This window comes from Neoarius graeffei, chromosome 4 (assembly GCF_027579695.1).
Source record: "Neoarius graeffei isolate fNeoGra1 chromosome 4, fNeoGra1.pri, whole genome shotgun sequence".
Taxonomy (NCBI): domain Eukaryota; kingdom Metazoa; phylum Chordata; class Actinopteri; order Siluriformes; family Ariidae; genus Neoarius; species Neoarius graeffei.
The window spans coordinates 3668366-3692531 of record NC_083572.1 but is presented as its reverse complement, the minus strand read 5'-3'; the positions used below and the strand labels follow the sequence as shown (position 1 = coordinate 3692531).

General features: G+C 40.5%; 1 protein-coding gene across 1 annotated transcript in view; it reads left to right on the top strand.

Moving 5' to 3' along the window:
- LOC132884743 (alpha-1,6-mannosylglycoprotein 6-beta-N-acetylglucosaminyltransferase B-like) overlaps window positions 1–24166 on the top strand; it is a 235072-nt gene that overhangs the window by 84896 nt on the left and 126010 nt on the right. The window contains exons 4-5 of the mRNA XM_060918644.1: window positions 12278–12387; window positions 21126–21202. Coding sequence (XP_060774627.1) covers window positions 12278–12387; window positions 21126–21202 — 187 coding nt within the window. The remainder of the gene's footprint in view (window positions 1–12277; window positions 12388–21125; window positions 21203–24166) is intronic.

The window sequence follows — 24166 nt, the reverse complement described above, 5'->3', positions numbered from 1 at the left end:
CTGCAAACGTGCTAAAAATTTGTCTAACTTCTAGCAATTCAGTGAAAGCAGTGAAATGGCAGTTCATGTGAATATATGACAGGACCCTTTTTTTGTTAACTTCCTGTTTATATTGTCCTGTTCTTCACAGTTTCATCTTCTCAACAGATGCTTTTTTTGTTCAGGAATGATTTTATAATGATTTTTTTTTGTATTGTTGTCATTTCATCTTGATATTTCTCTTTGTTTCCACACTTCCTTTATTTTTCCAATTATATAAATATTTCAAATGACTTAAGTAATTTGTATTTAAATCCATATTTCCATAGAAAATGAAATGAAAAAATAAGGGGGGGTGCAAACATTTGTCCTCAATCATACCGTAAGAAATGAAGCAGACAGGATAACAAGCTAGAATTGAGTTTCATGCCATGATGAAGAGCTTGTAATCATAATATTTCTGTACAATAACCACAATAGCTACATCATATCTGATAGATACACAGTGTTGCTGTCGTGCACTGACATGGTTGTTAGTTTGACAATAAATTATCGGCCAGTGAAGAGTGACAGATAACTGCATCCTGAAAGATCAGACATTCGGAAGAATTAGTTGCACACCTCGGAGTTTGTGCTAAAAGGGTTTTGTGGGTTATGACGTGAAGCTTTCACCTTCTTCTGATTGAAGGATCTAATAGATTACAGAAGCAGTGTGTGTGTCTGTGTGTGTGTGTTTATGCTGCAGCTCACAATGATGTTTTGAAGCCTGAAAGGATGCGACTTGAAACAAATTTTACCTCTCATCATTATTCTGAAGAAGTATTTTCTTTACGATGTTCTGTTTGTCTGCAATCTGTCTGAATTTACATTTTAAATTAAGGAATAAAACACTTGGGAAAATAATCAAAGATGGGGTGGTGTGATGAAGCAAAGTGACTCTTACCACCCTGAAAGTGATAAATTTTTAGAATACATCCCTGAAGTATTTTATTCCTCTGACACCACAGCACTTTACTGATTACAGATTCTTTAATTAATTGAAGCATGGAATATTTTCATAATTTTATATATTTATAGTTATACTTGATGTTGTAGAATGTCTGCAAGAGAAGTTATTTACATTTGAGTCATAATAAACAGTCCATCTCTTAACTACAATGATGTACTCGGACCATTGTAGGTTAAAAAAATGGTAATAATATTCTGAGGAAAAAAATCAGAATTTTTGGTATTTAAGAAAAAATATTTAAGGAAAAAAACAAACCTCTGAAATTCTTGGAGATTATAAAGTCATAAATTCATAAGCAAAAACAAAGTCAGAAATGACAAGATCAATGACAAAAAAAAATCCCTCATGTTTCCTGGCTGCAGTGCATTCTGAGAAATGTAGTCAAAAATCTCTTTGCACTTTATCCTTTTATTTCATGAGATTGAAGAGGAAAGATTGTATTTCCTGTAACTCTCGGCTCAGCTGTAGCATCTGTGGTGTGATAACATTGATCCAAACTTGCAAAGTGAAGCGATCTGGTTCCTTGACAATAAATAAATAAATAAATAAATAAATGCTATTTCCCCCAGATTTATTTGTCTTAAATTTGTGATTTTTTTTTTTTAATTTTGGGATTTCTGAGTTTTTTTCTCACGAATTTGTGACTGTATAATCTCAGAGAATATCCAAGGGTTTTTTTTTTTTTTGGCTTGTAAATTTCTGACTTTAATCTCAGAAATTTTGAGGTTTTTTTTTTTTTGCTTCAGAATATTACCTCCTCTCTCAGCTCTGTTTTTTAACCTACAACAGCCCGAATATACCTTCATACTTTCTTCTTTCTTATTTTTTACTCAATAAAAAAATACACAGCTTTACATAGTACTGAATAACATGACAAAGAAAGCATAAACTCTCTGTCTTGAAGAAAAAAACAGGAAAAGTTCCAGCTTTACCTCTGACTGTTACAAAGCACTGAAACTGGAGACTCCTTCCATAAATGATCAATAAACATTTTTTTTTCCTGATGGAAAACTTTGTGGTGGCACGGTGGTGTAGTTGTTAGCGCTGTCGCCTCACAGCAAGAAGGTCCGGGTTCGAGCCCCGTGGCCGGCGAGGGCCTTTCTGTGCGGAGTTTGCATGTTCTCCCCGTGTCCGCATGGGTTTCCTCCGGGTGCTCCGGTTTCCCCCACAGTCCAAAGACATGCAGGTTAGGTTAACTGGTGACTCTAAATTGAGCGTAGGTGTGAGTGTGAATGGTTGTCTGTGTCTATGTGTCAGCCCTGTGATGACCTGGCGACTTGTCCAGGGTGAACCCCGCCTTTCACCCGTAGTCAGCTGGGATAGGCTCCAGCTCGCCTGCGACCCTGTAGAACAGGATAAAGCGGCTACAGATAATGAGATGAGATGAGAAAACTTCGCCGTATCAGCGATTTTTTCATCTGTTTACTATGAGCATTCGCAAGTCCCTGTGTATGAGTTGTTACCATAGAAACGCTAATGTTTTAGAACGAGTGTGTCAATATAAGCGTATGATTTGTAGCTGCACTCCTGTCCAATCTGTGGCTCTTGATAATGAATCTTCTGACCAATCATGATCCAGAATTCAGCAGCACCGCGGTGTAAAGGACTGCTGTGTTTTTCACTCGTAACCTTTTCGCTGACTTACAGCTCATTATCTATAATCATTTGAGCCTTGAGGTTTTGTGAGAGAGAGAGAGAGAGAGAGAGAGAGAGAAAATGAGAGAGAGGGAGAGAGAGGCAGATTGAGGCTTTGCTGTGGTCTGATTTCTCCCTAAACACTTCAATAATTTCTGTAACAGCTTTGTCGATTTCACCTAGAGGAGCACATTCACTTGGCGTCTTTAAGAATGTCTGAAGTCAGCTTCTCTTCCTCTCGGGTCGATCGATCACTGCTAGCAATGCTAAACACAATGCTGAGCAGGCCACACACACACACACAATACACATACTAATTTTGTCTGGATTTAATCATTCAGATTTATCTTTCTTAGATGTGTGCTTATGTGCTCGCTAAGAAAAAGATAATGAGAAATTCGCATTTTTTATGTAACTCGTTTCAAACCTCATCAAAAACTTCTGCAAATGCTAAGTTAATTCTGCAAAATGACTGCACAGACATCTTTGAATAATGTGTCAGGGAGGTTTTTCTGCAGCTAAACTCCCTGAAATGGCTCAAAGCAACACAACATCTGAACATTTAACATGACCGAGATTCTTAGAATAATATATAATCTAATATATTCTATCCACATTCACTGGATATGAGCAATCACATGCTCTGATTGGCTACTCTACTACTAGGCTATCAGCTCATATACCTTGAGTAGAGAAAAACAAAATGGCGGAGCGTGTTACTGACCAACCGAGGATGAAATAAAAACTCTGCTTGAAAACAAAACCCCAAAATGTGTTATCAAGTATTTAAAAGAAACAGAAATAGCTAAAAGAATATAGTTTTTTTTTTTTTTTGGTTGGTTGGTTGGTTGCCCCCCCGATATCTCCTGTTCCACACTCCAGCCCAGTCGGTGGCGGTAATGCACCTTTAAGTTGGTTTGCCAACCACAAAAAACCCTGAAGAAGAAGAAAAAGAAGACAAAAACCCACAGAAATACAAAAAAAGCAACATAATATAGAGTGAAAGTATTTGATGTTAAGAATGTATCTTTTTTTCAATTTTTCAAGAAAAATTGATTATTTTAGCATTTTTCACAATTTGCTCCTGTCATTTTGCCGGTTTGTTTACATTCTAAGTGGAAATGATTTTGTCGGACGTTTTGTATAAAGTTTTTATTTATCGAATTTGCAAAAAATAAAAATAAAAATGCTCTGTTTCTCAAAATCCAGTGACTGTGGATAGAATAAAACAGTTATTTCACTCAAGCTTGTCGTACATGGATTATAGACGACTCGGTGCTATGCGCCTCGTCGGCTATCAGCTCATGTACGACTCGACTTTGTGGAATAACTGTTAAATATTAAACAAATGGAATTTTCAAACTTTTCCAATTATCGTGGTATAAAATCTGAACACAGCAGGTCAGTGAGGCAGAATGTTGCTAATCAGTGGCAAAGGAGACAAGGCTTCAATTTTTATGTTGAATTGTCAAAGTGCAACATATTTACGTTATAAAAGCTGTAATGGACATTGTGTTTGCTCCAGATGAGGACACGCTAGGCCACATTCAGCTAAAGAGCAGCGATGAGAAGCTAATCATGTAGCAAAGTTAGCAGAAACAACATAGCATGAACGGTACCGAGCAGTCACACATTCTTAGAGGTTAGCAATTAGCCTAAGTGATCAGATAACGTACTTACAGCTTGCTGTCATCTGGTCTACGAAATATATTCATAAAAAAAGAGATTATTTAAAACAGCTTGACATGTTTGAAAAAGCTTGGAATAGTTTTCATATTAGGCAATATTTCTAAAAAAATAAAGTGTAAAAAAACATCCAAATTGAGGTCTATAAGAGCAAAAGTTATTCATGGATTTGTCATGTGACCTTGTGTTCACTTTGTAACGCAGTTTCATTAACAACAAGAGACTTTTAAATTGAGCAGTTTTCTTCATTTATTCAAATTAGTTATGATGATGCGATAAAACAACAAATTAAACTGATTGGTTTCTTGGATTTCATCATTTTCTATCCACATATGTGCCCAAATCCAGAATCCAGGGACACATGTCAGCCCGGGGGCATTTTGAGCTATTGACAGATTCAGAAAGTACAGTTTCTAAGCTTTCCAATGATGCCTTCCATGTGGAGATCTGACAATATTTGAAGAATGTGTGGCCTTTTGAAAGTGTATACTTCTTAAAACAGAAAAGGGAGAAAATCGCCCTCAAAGTTTTCCATCTCAGCTACTCTGGGTGCAGGGCGGGCACATAATGGTGCTCATTTGCATAATATTAAGGAAAGCCCTACCCCCTACTAGCTAGCACGATGCTACTTTCATGTAAACAAAGATCACCACATCAATTTTCCTTCCATGCAAAGTATGCCCAACACAATTATGAAGTACAAAAATAAGTCCTAAAGTATACTTTAACGTTTTGTGGTTGAAAAATTACTCACCGTAAGAAAGAAAGATAGCACGATGATGACACAACTAACACAACACTAGTTTCATGTAAAGCCTCGGTCACAACTGGCCGTACCGCGCTCCTACAGCCGGTCTACATGCAAAAAATGCAAGAAACACACGAGAGCGCGCGTGTGATGTGCTGATTTTCGAGCCGCAGACCGGCCGCAGAGGTTCTTTGTCATGTCAAACAAACTCTACGGGCGCTTATGTTTTTTTCAGGTTGCAAGACAAACTTATAGCCAACGCGCGTCTTTCTCCATGAACAAAAAAAAAAAACGCAGCGATTTGGGAAACGCCAAAAATCACACGACCAAAAAATCGTACGTCCGGTTGTGACCTAGGCTTAACCAAACCACAACACTCTCTGTTACATGCAAAAATAACCACACAGCCTTAGATTAATAAACTTACCCCATCAGAAAGAGCAACGGCGCCTTGCACACACCAATGCCTCCGATGGAATGTAATCCTAGCTTCCTTTTGGTTGGGTTTTTTTACTAGAAATGGTGATCCCCGATGTAAAAACCGTGTGTCTGTTTGCTTCACGGTGTTTCAGCTCCTCTGCGCTCTGTTTAGCTTCCTCATTCCATAGTGAAATCACACGCCTGTATGCAGCTTAAGTAGCCACGAGCTCAGCTCGTATCATACAGCTGATTCGCGAAAAAAAAACAAAAGACTTAAATCATCATGTGAATGGCCCATATGGTAATTTACCCACACCCCCCAGCAGGCTACAGTCCTGACAAAAACGAGACAATTTGCAACAAAAAATGTATGCTTTTCCAACAAAACAATCTATTATCTGAAATACTGATTGCATTCTTCAAGATCTCAACTTGCACATGATGGAAGAAAACAAAAATCACAAATTTCGAAAAAAAAAATGCTTCTTTTGCGATTATCTCGGATTCGTTTCGGCCGACATGTGTCCCTGGATTCGGTGAGGGGTCACATATAACACATAAGTCAAACAAAAATGCATATCTGAGGTTGATTATCATAGAGTTAAATAATAAAAGGCTTCAAGTCGTGCTGTTATAGGAAAATAATCAGTCGCCGTCACGGAAGTTAACCTGATTAATGCGCAATTTGGAAATTGCGAACTAAAAAAAAAAAAAACGAGTTATGGAAATGTGTGAAGTTGGGAAAAACTCTGAAATATCGATATCATGAAAGTGTTTACGCTTGCATGAGATGGTTATTCAGATGATTCAGTAAAGCAATATTTCAGTAAATTGAAATGGAAACACGCTTTTTGCGTTTATGTCACATGAAGAGTAAATGGAAATGCTATGTTTCTTCCAAAAGAGCGATTTTATGTAAGAGCTTTCACGAGAGGATTAAACCCAGCTTTAATCACGTATCATCACTTGACAGAAAAACACAGAACATTCGGAAATGTATTTTGCCAATTTAAAAAAAAAATCACTTTTTTGGCGCAAAACTTCAATAGAAACCCAGTTAACCAGTTAAACCTGGGTGGGGTGATGAAGTGGAGTTACTGCAACAACCCTCAACTTGATTGTCATCCAAGAACAGAATTAATAAAATAGTTTTATCAATTAAAGATTAAAGAATGTTGCACTTTTTTCCATTGATTGTTACATTATAGCAGCTATAAACAGTCATTCCGTCACCACCCTCTCTTTCTCTCTCTTCATGCTAATAATACAAAAAAAAAACCTTTTCATGTAACTGAAAAACTGCAAAGTATAAACTCCTTGGAAAACTGTTACAACATGCTGAAACTGGAGACTCCTTACAAAAAAATCCTGATTCGCAAAAACTCCACCATGGAAATAATTGCGCACATTTTAAAATATGTTTAATATACATTAGCATGGCGGCACGGTGGTGTAGTCGTTAGCTCTGTCGCCTCACAGCAAGAAGGTCCGGGTTCGATCCCCGTGGCCGGCGAGGGCCTTTCTGTGCGGAGTTTGCATGTTCTCCCCGTGTCCGCGTGGGTTTCCTCCGGGTGCTCCGGTTTCCCCCACAGTCCAAAGACATGCAGGTTAGGTTAACTGGTGGCTCTAAATTGAGCGTAGGTGTGAATGTGAGTGTGAATGGTTGTCTGTGTCTATGTGTCAGCCCTGTGATGACCTGGCGGCTTGTCCAGGGTGAACCCCGCCTTTCACCCGTAGTCAGCTGGGATAGGATCCAGCTTGCCTGCTACCCTGTAGAAGGATAAAGTGGCTACAGATAATGAGATGAGATGAGATACATTAGCATCCCTGTGAATGAGCGGTTACTATAGAAACGCTAACACATTAGAACGAGCGTGCTAATATAAACCTGCACCAATTAGATCCAGCACTGCAGCAGTGACAGTGATGTCATCGTGTGTGTATGAGTCAGGCCCTGAACTCCTCAGTAATGTGTGTATTGTGCATTGTCGAGTGTGTTCACGTCTCGGAAAGTCCGACGTCAGCTTCTCGTCCTCTCAGGGTGATCGATCACGTCAAGCGTGCATCTGATAATCTCCTGGCTATTAAAGTGAGCACGCGGCGCTGAGCAGAAGGAATGCTAATGAGAAAGATGGACTTCACTGGATGCCATGTGAATGAAGATGATGAAGATGTCATTAAAGATCTGAGCACTAACTCCGCCTCTTGGAGTTAATCATTATTTAATCAGAACTTGATATGCCAGACGACTTTGACTTAACTGTCAGTCAGTCTGAGAGAAGGAGGCGTGGCTTGTGTGTGTCAGTCCCAGCGAAGGAGGTGTGGCCTCTGATTTTATCAAAGTAAAGGAGGTGGAGCCTGGGTATTTATCAGTTTTAATGAAGGTGATGTGACAACGATGTCAGCTCCAGTGAAGGAGGCGTGGCCTCTATTTGTGTCGGTCTTGGTGAAGGAGGTGTGGCTTTGGTTTTTATAGTAAAGGAAGCAAAGGGAGTGTGGCCCTGGAATTGATGAGTATCAGTGAAGGAGGCGTGGCTTGTGTGTGTCAGTCTTAATGAAGCAGGTGTGGCCTCTGTGTTTGTCTGTCTCAATAAAAGAGGCGCGGCCTGTGTATGTCAGTTTCAATGATAGTGGCTTGACCATATAATAGCATCCGTCAGTTCCAGTGAAGGAGGTGTGGCCTCGGTTTTTATAGTAAAGGAAGCATGGCCTTGGAATTGATTAGTATCAGTGGAGGAGGTGTGGCTTTTGTGTGTTAGTCCTTGTGTAGAAGGTGTGGCCTCTGTTGTGTGTCGGTCCCAGTGAAGGAGGTGTGGCCTTGGTTTTTATTGTAAATGAAGTAAAGGAAGTGTGGCCTTGGAATTGATTCGAATCAGTGAAGGAGGTGTGGCTTGTGTGTGTCAGTTACAGTGAAGGAGGTGTGGCCTTTGTTTTTATAGGAAAGGAAGTATGGCCTTGGAATTGATTAGTATCAGTGAAGGAGGCGTGGCTTTTGTGTGTTAGTCCTTGTGTAGAAGGTGTGGCCTCTGTTGTGTGTCGGTCCCAGTGAAGGAGGTGTGGCCTTGGTTTTTATTGTAAATGAAGTAAAGGAAGTGTGGCCTTGGAATTGATTTGAATCAGTGAAGGAGGTGTGGCTTGTGTGTGTCAGTTACAGTGAAGGAGGTGTGGCCTTCGTTTTTATAGGAAAGGAAGCATGGCCTTGGAATTGATTAGTATCAGTGAAGGAGGCGTGGCTTTTGTGTGTTAGTCCTTGTGTAGAAGGTGTGGCCTCTGTTGTGTGTCGGTCCCAGTGAAGGAGGTGTGGCCTCTGATTTTATCAAAGGAGGTGGAAACTAGCTATTTATCAGTTTTAATGAAGGTGACATGACAACAATGTCAGTTCTAGTGAAGGAGGCGTGGCCTCTAGTTTTGTCAGTCTTGGTGAAGGAGGTGTGGCCTTGGTTTTTATCATAAACAAAGTAAATGAAGTGTGGCCTTGGAATTGATTAGTATCAGAGAAGGAGGCATGGCTTGTGTGTGTCACTCCCAGTGAAGGAGGTGTGGTCTCTGATTTTATCAAAGTAAAGGAGGTGGAATCAGGGTATTTATCAGTTTTAATGAAGGCGACATTACAATGATGTCCGTTCCAGTGAAGGAGGCGTGGCCTCTGTTTGTGTCAGTCTTGGTGAGGGAGGTGCGGCCTCGGATTTTATTAGTTTTTTGATGGACGGGTTTCTTGCCCGAACTGATAATTGCATCATCAGTTTTTCTTTGGCTAATCAGACACAAGGTACACCACTACACTTGCTGGAGCAGTTGGGGGTTAGATGCCTTGCTCAGGTCACTCCAAAAAGTCCTGCTGGTCAAGGGAATTGAACTAGCAACCTTTTGGTCCAAAAACCATTTCGCAAACCATTAGGCCATGGCTTCCATTTCATAATAAAGTAAGTAAATAAGCATAGTCTTGGAATTGGTTAGTATCAGTGAAGGAGGTGTGGCCTCTGTGCGTGTCTGTCTAAGTAAAATAGGCGTGGCCTCTGTGTGTGTCAGTTTCAATGAAAGAGGCTTGACCATTTAGCAGGGCCTGTCAGTCCCACTGAAAGAGGTGTGGCTTCACTTTTTTCAGTGATAGTGATGGAGGCGTGGCCTCTATAGCTGTCAGTCATAGTAAAATAAATGTCAGATTCAGTGAATGAGGTGTGGCCTATCAATCTGCCAGTCTCAGTGAAGGAGGCGGGGCTTTTGTAGCTGTCAGTCCCAGTGAAGGAGACATGTTATCATATTGCATTGTGCCAAGTCAGTAAATGTTGATTTAATGTATCTTTCACACTTTGGATTTTTGTTCTCGGTTAAATATTTTTCATGTTTATGACGGTGAACTGGCAACTGCTGCTACAATTAGCCTGTTTTCATCTGCTCACTGTTTATTACACCCTCTACCCTTTCACACAGTGCATTCAGTGGGCCTCTTCAGCGTGTGTGTGCATGTGTGTGTTGTCTCGCCTGCTTTTAATGACCCAGCTCCATTCCCTCGGCTCTGTATCTCCACGAGCCGTAATGTGTAGGGAAACGCTCTTAGCTCTGAGACTAAATAGTATTGACGGGCTTCAGGATTTTTCTATTTCACGCTCCATCCAAGTGCCTCGCAATTAGAGCATCTAGTGCCTGTTAACACTTCCCAAAAGATTCAGAGAGACACTGAGAGAGAAGAAGACAGGGATGATATGATCATGTAGTGTATTCAGCTGGAACTCCTGAAATTGGTGCTTACGACACAGAAAGGCAAAAACACAACATGACACGCTCACCAATCACCAACTTGTGAAAGCTTCAAGAGCACTGTTGCTAGGCAACCGGGGACACAGACGCTAAGCGCAGGCTAGCTAGAACATATTGAAGTTTGTTTTATGGACAACATAAAGGCACAGAGATAATAAAAATAACAAAATTATCAGGAACATCAACGTTTAACTCAGATGTGGTGTCAGATTACGAAGAAAATGTTTTGTGTCAGTAAAATCGAACTGTAACTAATTAGCATCAAATCAGAACAGAAACACATTTGTATTGACCTAAATGTCACAATATGTCACTGTAGGAATTAGATCCAGGTGTAGATTTTGTTTGAATGTAATATATAGATTTAGGCACTGCCTAAAAGTGGATCTCCCATCTGTTTCTGGGTTGTAGAATTTTCTTATATCATAGCCAGTCTCTTTTGTTTTATTTCTTTACTGGCTAGCGCTGACCACTAGATGGTGTGTATGACTGGTAATTACTAACACTGGCCGCTAGGCGGTGTGTATGACTGGTAATTACTAACACTGGCCACTAGGCGGTGTGTATGACTGGTAATTACTAACACTGACCGCTAGGCGGTGTGTATGACTGGTGATTACTAACACTGGCCGCTAGGCGGTGTGTATGACTGGTGATTACTAACACTGGCCGCTAGGCGGTGTGTATGACTGGTGATTACTAACACTGGCCGCTAGGCGGTGTGTATGACTGGTGATTACTAACACTGGCCGCTAGGCGGTGTGTATGACTGGTGATTACTAACACTGGCCGCTAGGCGGTGTGTATGACTGGTGATTACTAACACTGGCCGCTAGGCGGTGTGTATGACTGGTAATTACTAACACTGATCACTAGGCGGCGTGTATGACTGGTGATTACTAACACTGGCCGCTAGGCGGTGTGTATGACTGGTGATTACTAACACTGGCCGCTAGGCGGTGTGTATGACTGGTAATTACTAACACTGGCCGCTAGGCGGTGTGTATGACTGGTGATTACTAACACTGGCCGCTAGGCGGTGTGTATGACTGGTAATTACTAACACTGACCACTAGGCGGTGTGTATGACTGGTGATTACTAACACTGGCCGCTAGGCGGTGTGTATGACTGGTGATTACTAACACTGGCCGCTAGGCGGTGTGTATGACTGGTGATTACTAACACTGGCTGCTAGGCGGTGTGTATGACTGGTGATTACTACCACTGGCCGCTAGGCGGTGTGTATGACTGGTGATTACTAACACTGGCCGCTAGGCGGTGTGTATGACTGGTGATTACTAACACTGGCCGCTAGGCGGCGTGTATGACTGGTGATTACTAACACTGGCCGCTAGGCGGCGTGTATGACTGGTAATTACTAACACTGATCACTAGGCGGCGTGTATGACTGGTGATTACTAACACTGGCCGCTAGGCGGTGTGTATGACTGGTGATTACTAACACTGGCCGCTAGGCGGTGTGTATGACTGGTGATTACTAACACTGGCCGCTAGGCGGTGTGTATGACTGGTAATTACTAACACTGGCCGCTAGGCGGCATGTATGACTGGTAATTACTAACACTGACCACTAGGCGGTGTGTGTATGACTGGTAATTACTAACACTGGCCGCTAGGCGGTGTGTATGACTGGTAATTACTAACACTGGCCGCTAGGCGGTGTGTATGACTGGTAATTACTAACACTGGCCGCTAGGCGGCGTGTATGACTGGTAATTACTAACACTGACCACTAGGCGGTGTGTGTGTGACTGGTGGTACACGTACACGGACAAACCACAAAAAATTGACTCGATGGGTTTATCATTTTTTCTTAGGTATGGTGCTCCGCTGGGAGCTCCGCTATTACTATGAAAAAAAATTACCTCAGAACTTATCCATTCGTTTAGAATCTTTGAGAAAACACAAAGCACTAATTAGCAAGAATTAGCTTAGCATTACTCTGTACCCTCAGAATGACTGAAAATGTGTTTTTAATAGTTTTAAAATTGATATATGTGTGTGTGTGTGTGTGTGTCAGGATTCAGCCAGCAGGACTGGTGGAGAGAATTCAGGCCATCGCCCAAAACGTGTCGAACATAGCAGTGCGAGTCGAGCAGATCCTTCAGAACAGCATGGCGGCATCAAGAGGTGATGTTTTACACACACACACACACACACACACACACACACACACACACACACACACAGGATTCAAAATCATAATTTTAAAACACAGGATAACTTTTCTATTTTGATGAGGACCTTCCATTACTGTAACTAATTAATTCTACAAATATTTTGTCTCTTTTATTATTATTATTTTTATTTTTATTTTTTGCAATAAACATGGTAAAAGTGGCCATTTTTTGTGAGGACCAGGTGTTTATGAGCATTCTTGGTCCTTAGAAGGGAAGAATACATGGACACACTGACACACACAGACACACAAGCTGGGTGATAGATGGCAAGCTTCACATTTTTCTAGGGCTTGTTCTGCTGTGGTGTGCCATGGACCTTGCTGTGGTGAGAATGATTAAATTATTGGACACATACACCCCAATATCCCTGCCTGAAGAAATGTAACATTACTAATAAGTCGACATGTAGATGCTCAATATGGTCTCATTTCCACGATCCCAGATAATGAGAAGTCGGAGCATTCACATGGCTATTTTTTTTTTTTTTGAGAAAAATATCACAAACAAGACCATACATTATCATGATAATAATAATTATTATTATTGCCTTGTCCTCTTATCTTGACAACTTCTCTTGAGTTGTTTTCTTGAGTTGAAATAAGCAGCAGATGCTCCTTCTGTTCTTACAACATTCACAAATGTAATTTGGAAATTAGCCACACGTTTGTTTATAACACACTGGATGTCAACCGTTTTGAATTGGTCGATCATGTACAGTAGACATTCAAGATGAAGGACGGTTTTTCAAATGGTTTGTTTACCGGACAACTTTAGCTTTCCTAGCTATGACTCACTAGATTAGCTTTCATTAATTATGCTAGCTTTCAGTCACTATGCTAGTTTAGATTAGATCAGTTATGTTTCATTTAAACTCGCTAAGTTTGCCTTCACTCACTTGCTAGCTTAGCTTCCATTCACTAGGTTTAGCTTTCTTTCTTTCTTTCTTTCTTTCTTTCTTTCTTTCTTTCTTTCTTTCTTTCTTTCTTTCATTTTCTTTTGAGTAAAACCTATTCTTAGCAAATTGATTGTTTTTCTAACAGACTTTTAAAGGTACTGTACAAAACTCATTATTCTGTCCACATTCACTGGATATGAGCAATCGTGCACTCTGATTGGCTACTCTAATCAGATACTAGTACTGTATATCAGCTCATATACCAAGGACGAAATAAAAACTCTACTCGAAAACAAAACCCCAAAATATACAAAAAAATAGAATGAAAGTATTTGATGGTAAGAACGTATCTTTTTTATTTTTCAATAATTATTATTATTATTATAGCATTTTTTTTTCACAAATTGCGCCTGCTATTTCGCTGGTCTGTTTACTTTCTAAGCGGAAATGATTTTGTCTGACATTTGTATAAAATTTTTGTTTAAAAAAAAATGCTCTGTTTCTCAAAATCCAGTGAATGTGGATAGAATAAAATAGTTATTCCACTCAATCTCATCGTACATGGATTATAGACAACTCGGTGCTACGCACCTCGTCAGCTATCAGCTCACGTCTGACTCGATTTCATGAGATAACTGTTAATTGTTTCCCTCGCTCGGTGAGCTTTCACTGAACACACTAGTTTACATCTGCGAGATTGACTTGTACTCATTGTAAGTTATGAGTTTGCTCTCATTAGAAGTTATCTTTAACCAGATTAATTTTATAAATGCTACACTCTTCACAAATTTTTTTTTTCTTTAAAAAGAACCACAAGTTTTAAATTCTGGTTCATTTCAAGTTTCCCTTTTAGATTCAGTTTCCATGTAGAACCCCTTTAGAAAGCGAAGAACCCTTAAAGATCTGATGACATGTTTTTGACATCTTTGGCGATGTTTTATAACATAAAAAGTAATTCCCGATGATCCATATATTAATTCACAAAGGCGCTTATTTTACAAGTTATGATAAAAAACGCGGCTATTTGGGCAAATTTGACGGGGCTGCAGCACCCAGGACACGAATGAGGAGGAGGGGCTATGACATCATCGAAAGAATCTTCCTCCTCACTTACCAGTTTGTTGTTGATGCGACAGGTGTTCAGTTTGTCATTATTAGTTTTATTATTATACATTATTATACATTATATATATATATATATATATATATATATATATATATATATATATATATATATATATATATATATATTATGCCTTTGCGTTGTGTTGCTGGCTTTTGCTCCAAAACCCACAAGGATGGGGTAAGTTTATTCAAGTTTCCCAGAGATCCCGAGCTGCATGCGAAGTGGGTGAAGCAAGTCAGGCGCACTCGTGACAAGTGGGAGCCCTCACCAACATCCGTCCTGTGCTCTGAACACTTCGATTTGGATTGTTTTGACACCCTTCCCAGCTTAAAAGAATCTCTTGGGTGTTCAGTTCAGCACAAACGTGTGTTACTACCATCAGCAGTGCCTACAGTATTCCGGAGGGGGTCTACTAGTAGCTATGCCGGATCCAGCAGTCGCCTGGATATTTTGCTTCATTCAAGGCTAAAACTAAGAAGCCATAAACTAGAAGACGTGCCTGCCAATATTATCCTAAATGTATCACGGATCAGGCATAGTCGTAAGCTTATTATGTTAGCCGTTTGCATGCTCCATTAGGAACTATGTATTCAGTGTAGCATACGGCTTACATGATATAAGCAGTGTTTACACATGCAAGACAACAATACACAATATTAAAATATTGATTCCGTAACATTTTGAACAAATACGGGTTGACCTACCAATCCTTGTTATCCAACCTTGTGGTGTTCAATGCTGGGCTGTCTGCCTGTCCGCTGTCCATCTCGGGGTCGGAGTCGCTCTCAGATTGCACAGTAACAGGTTCAAACCTGTACGGTTGGATGCACCCATGTTCGTCATCACTAGATTCTTCCGATCTATCCCACTCACAACACAATTCTAGACTCCCAGAAGAGGAAGAGCTAGCACTAGAGAGTTCACCGGCGTTTTCATGCGACATTTCCATTGAGTAGAACAGCCAGTGAACCGCAGCGTGTTCTTCCGCTGATGTCACAACATGGCTGCGAGCCACGGACCCAGTTTTCTTGCGCTGTGCAATTAAAAGTTGGATATTCGCGTAACAACAGCTTCTTTTCACGTAATTATAACAGAAATCTAACATGTTTGCCATGTTGTATAGTTTATTTAAGAAATTGCATAGAGTCATGTTCGTGTCATCAGATCTTTAACTATTCAAAGAACCCAAGATTCTAACGGTAGGAGGAAAAAAACAAAACTAAAAAAAACCCCAAAGATACTCTGTACATAAAAAAAAAAAGAGATACTGAATGTAGACACTGAAAATTCACAGGAATGTTCACATTTGTATGTTGTGTTGCAACAAGGAAAACACAACTGGCCATGTTTTTTGAGAAGAAAAAACAGATGGGTGTTGAGTTTGTCTCAACACAACGTATTTCATTGAAAGAAAAAAAAAAACTCCGAGTTCTCAGAATAAGTTCTCAACATAATAAGCTTCCAAACACACCCCATACTGGCCAGGGTGCATCACGGTGACGGATTGCTGGTTGGTGTTCTGCTTTAAAGTGTGCTTAGACGTCGATATGACGTACGGTATAACGTCAGATTTGTTGGTCGGGGAATTCTCGGAAGTCGGACATAAACATGAGACTGTCAGCAGTAAGGCTGAATTAGGTGGAGTGTATTCAGTATTGAGTCACACAGGACAGATTTAAAGCCCACTTTTAATTCACACTTGCATTTTATTGCTCCCTCGGATGCTATTGATTTAGGCAACGTCTACCATGCGGACCTAATCGGACTATAAAAATCCTCAGGCTGTGTCGGTGAATGTAAATAATGCTCTGTGGGCTCAGGGAAACGCCGACGTGTTTTGGACCTGGAAGGCTGTGACATTTTCTAAGGGCAAGATAACATTAGAGTAAATCTTCACAAATATTCAAGAACGACAAGAAATACATTTTTGCCTCAATGTACAGTATTTAGAACATTCTTCCTTTTTCTGTACGCAGCATTTACATTTACTGAAAGGACCTTGAGGATCGAGTGGACCTCTTTAAAACTCATGTGTGATGCATCGCTGAGCCTTAAAGGCCATTGTCGTGCTTTAATTGCAACTTTTATACTATTGTTTGTGCCTTTGGGAAGAACAAAGTGCTTCTATGGTACGTTTTTCAGACAATGTGCCAGGAGCGGAGTGGACTTCCTGTAAAGCCTATTCTCGTGATTTTACCTTGTACAGAATAAAATGGGATCAAAAATGGCTTAAAAATAATGAAATGAAATGTTTCAACATTAAAAAAAAAATACTATAAACAGTAATCAGTAAGCCATAATCAATCAATATAACAAAGTCAATATTTGGTGTGAGACAAAGGGTCGGCTTTAAAAAATAAATTGTCGTCTGAGGTCCAGTGAGTGCAGTTTTATGCGGAAATGATCTGTAGGTTTTCCTGAGCATCTCACAGAACCTGCCCCAGTTCTTCTGGACACTTTGACTGTCACACTCACTTCTTCATTTTGCACCAAAACCCAGCAGCCTTCATTATGTTTTCTTTTTTAATCTGAAATGTGCTCCCTTCTGGAACATACTGCTCAGATACAAACTTTTTTTGTTATTCTGTAACATTTAATTTGTGCTGAAAAAAATGAACGTTTTGAAAGAAAGGAAGCACAACTTTATTCATCACACATTTGTGAAATTCCTCTCTGCATTTAACCCATCTGAAGCAGTGAACACACACACACGCAGAGCAGTGGGCAGCCATGCTAACAGCGCCCGGGGAGCAGTTGGGAGTTCGGTGCCGCGCTCAAGGGCACCTCAGTCCAAGGCCGTCCCATATTAACCTAACCGCATGTCTTTGGGGGAAACCGGAGCACCCGGAGGAAACCCACGCAGACACAGGGAGAACATGCAAACTCCACACAGAAAGGCCCTCGTCGGCTTCGAACCCAGAACCTTCTTGCTGTGAGACGACCGTGCTAACCACTAAGATGTTTTTTTGGTAATATTTTGACTCAGTAATGTAGAAGTCATAAAATAGAAATCTATAACAAAGTTTGTATGAAAAAAAACGAACGGGGCAAAAACTTTTGCACAGTACTGTGTATATTTAAGAATTGAGGCTATAGCTGTAAGAGTTTAAGACATGCTGAAGTATAGAAATCAGTAGTTATCAAAATGCTCAGAGGCAAAACAGTAAGCGTTGGATGAAACACTCCGTGACAGAAAATATCCGACCATATCATGTTTTATTCCCCTATGGTTCGGGTTAATGTTGTGGAACAACCGCAAAACAAATGAGTTCCTGTTATGATGTATGATATAGCAGCTATGAACAGTCGTTCCATCACCGGCCTCAGATTGTTCTCTCTAGAAATGAATATGACAAAAATACAAAAGCAAACAATAACAACAAAGCCAAAAACACAGCTTACCATGTTACCAAGAAACTGCAAAGTGCTGACACTGGAGACTCCTTCCATCAACATTGAATAAATATCTCCTTTCAGAAAAAAGTTGTGAAGACCATCTCTTGTACAATTAGCTGTTACTATAGAATGTATTAGAGCCACAGTAAAGTAGGCGTATCAGACACTAGCTGTGAAAATTGTCCGCGCAGACGATCATCTAAATTTCCAAACCTGTCATTGATTCACTCTTGAATATTTTCTATCATGAATCCTCTCATTAAAAAGCTTATAATCTCTGCTTTCCACAGAAATGGATCTGGTTAAGATCTGTTCAGTAGTTTGGGTGTAACGGCAGGTTGAAGTCGCTACAACAGAGTAAAAACTCTGCTCGTGGGGCGTCAGGAAACTCATGATGTTTTTCTTTTTGAGTCACGGGAAAGCAGTCAGGCTCTCTCTCTCTCTCTCTCTCTCTCTCTCTTCTGATCGGTTTCCCACTGGATTACTCATCAATATCAATCAGATCACTTTTATAGCGATGTTCTCTCGCTCTCACTGTTTCTGATGAAGGATTCAGCAAAATTTTCCCTCTGCTAGTTTTGATGTTCTGATTCACGGGAGACTTTGAAGTGAGTTTTCAGAGCTTTACCTACTTATTTTTTCAAATCAAACTGATTCACGTAAATAAATAACTATTTTAGAACACAACTGGGGTGGCACGGTGGTGTAGTGGTTAGCGCTGTCGCCTCACAGCAAGAAGGTCCTGGGTTCGAGCCCCGTGGCCGGCGAGGGCCTTTCTGTGTGGAGTTTGCATGTTCTGTCCGTGTCCGCGTGGGTTTCCTCCGGGTGCTCCGGTTTCCCCCACAGTCCAAAGACATGCAGGTTAGGTTAACTGGTGACTCTAAATTGAGCGTAGGTGTGAATGTGAGTGTGAATGGTTGTCTGTGTCTATGTGTCAGCCCTGTGATGACCTGGCGACTTGTCCAGGGTGTACCCCGCCTTTCACCCGTAGTCAGCTGGGATAGGATCCAGCTCGCCTGCGACCCTGTAGAAGGATAAAGCGGCTAGAGATAATGAGAATGAATGAGATGAGAACACAACTGGAATTGTTTTAGATGAAAAATATTGAGATCTTTGTGGTCAGAGTGAGATTTTCAAAAAAAAAAACATAAATCAGAAACGCGAGTATCGATTTCAGTTGAGTTAATGTGAATTGTTTATTGGATGTGGATCAGACAGTTTTTTCGAGGTTTGCCTTGAAAGCTGTGAATATTAATCGAAATAATCATTTATATTCTTTCATATAAACACTAGTTGGTCCTACTGAGAAATACAAAGGCCTACAGAGCACAAAGAGGGGATTAGAAATAATCTTTAATTACTTTTTTATTGAGTGTACCAATTTAACATTTTTACCTAATCAGCATAATTAATTCTAATCAAATACTAATTTGCATAATAGTTTTTTTTTACTAATTTTTCAAACTTTGTGTTCAGTATACAACCAGCTATGTTCCTGCCAATTTCCATGTAAATATCTTGAAAAATAGAAAAGCTCGTCTCGTCTCGTCTCGTCTTCTTCCGCTTATCCGGGACCGGGTCGCGGAGGCAGCAGTCTAAGCATGGAAGCCCAAACTTCCCTTTCCCCAGACACCTCGGCCAGCTCCTCGGGAAGAACACCGAGGCGTTCCCAGGCCAACCGAGAGACATAGTCCCTCCAGCGTGTCCTGGGTCTTCCCCGGGGCCTCCTCCCGGGGGGACATGCCTGGAACACCTCCCCAGGGAGGCGTCCAGGAGGCATCCGAAAAAGATGCCCGAGCCACCTCAGCTGATTCCTCTCGATGTGGAGGAGCAGCGGCTCTACTCCGAGCTCCTCCCGAGTGACTGTGCTTCTCACCCTATCTCTAAGGGAGCGCCCAGCCACCCTGCGAAGGAAACTCATTTCAGCCGCTTGTATCCGCGATCTTGTTCTTTCTGTCATTACCCAAAGCTCATGACCATAGGTCATGATAGAAAATAGAAAAGCTATGAAGAAAAAAACATTTAATCTCATTGATTAATGAGGCCCGTTTTGGACCATGTGACCCTCAGACAGAATATTACAGCCGTTTTCTAAAAATTAAGCCGTTTCTTCAATCTTTGATTTGTAATATCTGAAGAACAGATAAATATATTTTAATTCTGTAAAAAAGTATCTTGTTCTGCATTCAGTTCTGAATTCAACGAGACCAGTTTCAAGCAATTTGGACTGAATTTGAATTTTCGCTTGATATGCCTATTATAGTACGTTAGTAACGTATTAGAACGAATGCATTGCTATTAATACAAACCAGTGATTTACAGCTGCACTCCTGTCAGAGCTGCTGTTCTGGAAAATTAATCAACGATGATTGAAATGAAACTTTTATTTCATCAATTAAGATGTCGAAAACATGAATATGACTGATATACTGTGAGGTTCCTGACTGGTTTCACTTTAATGAAAGAAATGCTGTGTACTCAATAAAAGCGTGTAATTAAAGTGTTCCTTCCTGTGATCGACTGCGGCGGCTGTGTGTGACATTTAGAAAATTGACGTTTGGTGATGTAATAAAAGTTTAATAAGGTGACGTTCGTCGTTCAATGTGTGGAAATCCGTGTTCATGCTGCCGTCGTTGTGAGTGTTGGCAAGATGGCAGCCGAGTGAACAAATGTTACGTTACTAATCTTGATTGCGCTAAAAACTTCATTCATGAGGATGACATGACAATGACATGAACTGAGAAACGAATCAACATTTATTTGCGACACACGCATTGTAACACACATTCATACACCATCCGCCGTCGTGTAGGAGGTCCCTTTAGAGCATTTACAGCTCTACAGAGCCAACAGCCGGCTCTGCACGCCTCCGTTCCGGATCATAGACGCCGAAGATTGATGAAGCTGATGAAGCTGAAGATCTTTACTGCTCCTGCTGCTGCCTCCATTTGGCTAATGAGACACTGATAGATCCGAGACCGATCCAATCCACTTAAATCCTAAATCCCAATCCTGAGTCCATTAAAACAAAGCTTGACCAATCAGCCGAGGCGACATAGCTCTTTGCTGCTAAACAAGTTTGCGATTATATATCTCGCCTACTATCGCGCAATGCTGTCCTGAGTAGTGTATTAAACAAGTTAGCTTCCAGTGAAACGTGTGTAAAGCTTTCTGAAGAGGAAAGATAAATTCCCAGGGAATCTCCAGCGCGTCTTACTTCTTATAAAGCGTAAAATCAGATTTAACAGTGATGTAATGTTTCTTTTTGCAGTTGTAAGAGACGGAACATTGAGTCAGTGCGAAGTTCCCCGAGACCCGCGCTACCCTGACTGCGCTAGTAAAGTGGATGTGAGTACTCACACACACACACACACACACACACACACACACACACACACACACACAAAATGCATTTTTTTCTTTAACAACATTATATTCAGCATCAGTCCATTTACTGAAATTAAAAGCTTAATTGTAGCAAGAAACACCACAAATGTGTATAATACCGTTATATATGTGTAATAAAGGTGTAATAACAACAATATGGTAAATCTTTGAATCAGCAACTAAAATACAAAGCCATGGCTGATACCACAGCACTGCTGAATTCTGAAATCTGATTGGTCAAAAGGTCTTGATTAATCTTCTCTCATAGCAGCTCTACTGGTTTTGCTCCTTTAATAACCGCTTATTTATTGATACCTGTATTACAAACAGATTTTTAAGAATTATTGATGTGTTTGATAAAATTTCTTACAATAAGGAGACGTACACTACCGTTCAAAAGTTTGGGGTCACCCAGACAATTTTGTGTTTTCCATGAAAAGTCACACTTTTATTTACCACCATAAGTTGTAAAATGAATAGAAAATATGTCAGAAACCAGAATCCAGGGACACATGTCGGCCCGGGGGCATTTTGAGTTATTGACAGATTCAGAAAGTACAGTTTCTAAGCTTTCCAATGATGCCTTCCATGTGGAGATCTGACAATATTTGAAGAATGTGTGGCCTTTTGAAAGTGTATACTTCTTAAAACAGAAAAGGGAGAAAATCGCCCTCAAAGTTTTCCATCTCAGCTACTCTGGGTGCAGGGCGGGCACATAATGCTGCTCATTTGCATGACATTAAGGAAAGCCCTACCCCCTACGAGCTAGCACGATGCTACTTTCATGTAAACAAAGATCACCACGTCAATTTTCCTTCCATGCAAAGTATGCCCAACACAATTATGAAGTACAAAAATAAGTCCTAAAGTATACTTTAACGTTTTGTGGTTGAAAAATTACACTGTAAGAAAGAAAGATAGCACGATGATGACACAACTAACACAACGCTAGTTTCATGTAAAGCCTCGGTCACAACCGGCCGTACAGTACGCACTCCTCCAGCCGGTCTACACGCAAAAAACGCAAGAAACACACGAGAGCGCGCGTGTGAAACGCACGAGAGCGCGCGTGTGATGTGCTGATTTTCGAGCCGCAGAGGTTCTTTGTCATGTCAAACAAACTCTACGGGCGCTTACATTTTTTTTCAGGTTGCAAGACAAACTTACGGCCAACGCGCGTCTTTCTCCGTGAACAAAAAAAAAACCGCAGCGATTTGGGAAACGCCAAAAATCACACGGCCAAAAAATCGTACGTCCGGTTGTGACCTAGGCTTAATCAAACCACAACACTCTCCGTTACATGCAAAAATAACCACACAGCCTTAGATTAATAAACTCACCCCATCAGAAAGAGAAACGGCGCCTTGCACACACCAATGCCTCCGATGGAATGTAATCCTAGAACGGTCCGTGTATCATCCAATCATTCAAGTATTCCATTCAATCTGGAAAACGAGGTTGCGGGTTTTTTTTGCTAGAAATGGTGATCTCCGATGTAAATACCGAGTGTCTGTTTGCTTCGCGGTGTTTCAGCTCCTCTGCGCTCTGTTTAGTAACTCATTCCATAGTGAAATTACACGCCTGTATGCAGTTAAGTAGCCATGCGCTCAACTCGGATCATACAGCTGATTCGCGAAAAAAAACAACAAAAGACTTAAATCATCATGTGAATGGCCCATATGGTAATTTACCCACACCCCCCAGCAGGCTACAGTCCTGACAAAAACGAGACAATTTGCAACAAAAAATGTATGCTTTTCCAACAAAACAATCTATTATCTGAAATACTGATTGCATTCTTCAAGACCTCAACTTGCACATGATGGAAAAAAACGAAAACCACAAATTTCGAAAAAAAAATGCTTCTTTTGCGATTATCTCGGATTCGTTTCGGCCGACATGTGTCCCTGGATTCGGTGAGGGGTCACATATAGTCAAGACATTTTTCTGGCCATTTTGAGCATTTAATCGACCCCACAAATGTGATGCTCCAGAAACTCAATCTGCTCAAAGGAAGGTCAGTTTTATAGCTTCTCTAAAGAGCTCAACTGTTTTCAGCTGTGCTAACATGATTGTACAAGGGTTTTCTAATCATCCATTAGCCTTCTGAGGCAATGAGCAAACACATTGTACCATTAGAACACTGGAGTGAGAGTTGCTGGAAATGGGCCTCTATACACCTATGGAGATATTGCACCAAAAACCAGACATTTGCAGCTAGAATAGTCATTTACCACATTAGCAATGTATAGAGTGGATTTCTGATTAGTTTAAAGTGATCTTCATTGAAAAGAACAGTGCTTTTCTTTCAAAAATAAGGACATTTCAAAGTGACCCCAAACTTTTGAACGGTAGTGTAAGTTTATTGAACTCTCTGGGTTCTGAGGGTATTTTCTCGTACAAATGATTTTGGTACGCTCCGATTTTGTCGTCAATTTCAACAAATCTAAGCAGTATTTTTAAAGTCATAGGACTTTTTTGTAATCAGAATCAGAATCACTTTTTTTATTGCCAGGTATGTGAACACACACGAGGAATTTGACTCCGGTTTCACTTAGCTCTCTTAGTACAAACAGATAAAAAAAGCATAGACAAAAAACAAACAAAAAAGCTATGTACATGTAGAATCTTTTGGTGCAAAATGGTGCATAGTGCAAGGATGACTTAGTAAATATAAATATAAATATACAGTGTGCACAGAATGACGGTATGAGTGTGCAGATATTCACACACCTTACCCACTGTAACGAACCGTTTTGGTCACTTGAGGTGGTTCTGTTCAGTCTTAGGAATGGATCAAGCACAAAAACTTAAATCTGCTCCACTGATTTGGACAATTAACTGGCCATCAAAAAAAAAATGTCCGATTGTTTTGGGATAAAGGGTTAGCAGTGGGAGGGGTATTCAATGAGAAGAGTAAAAAAA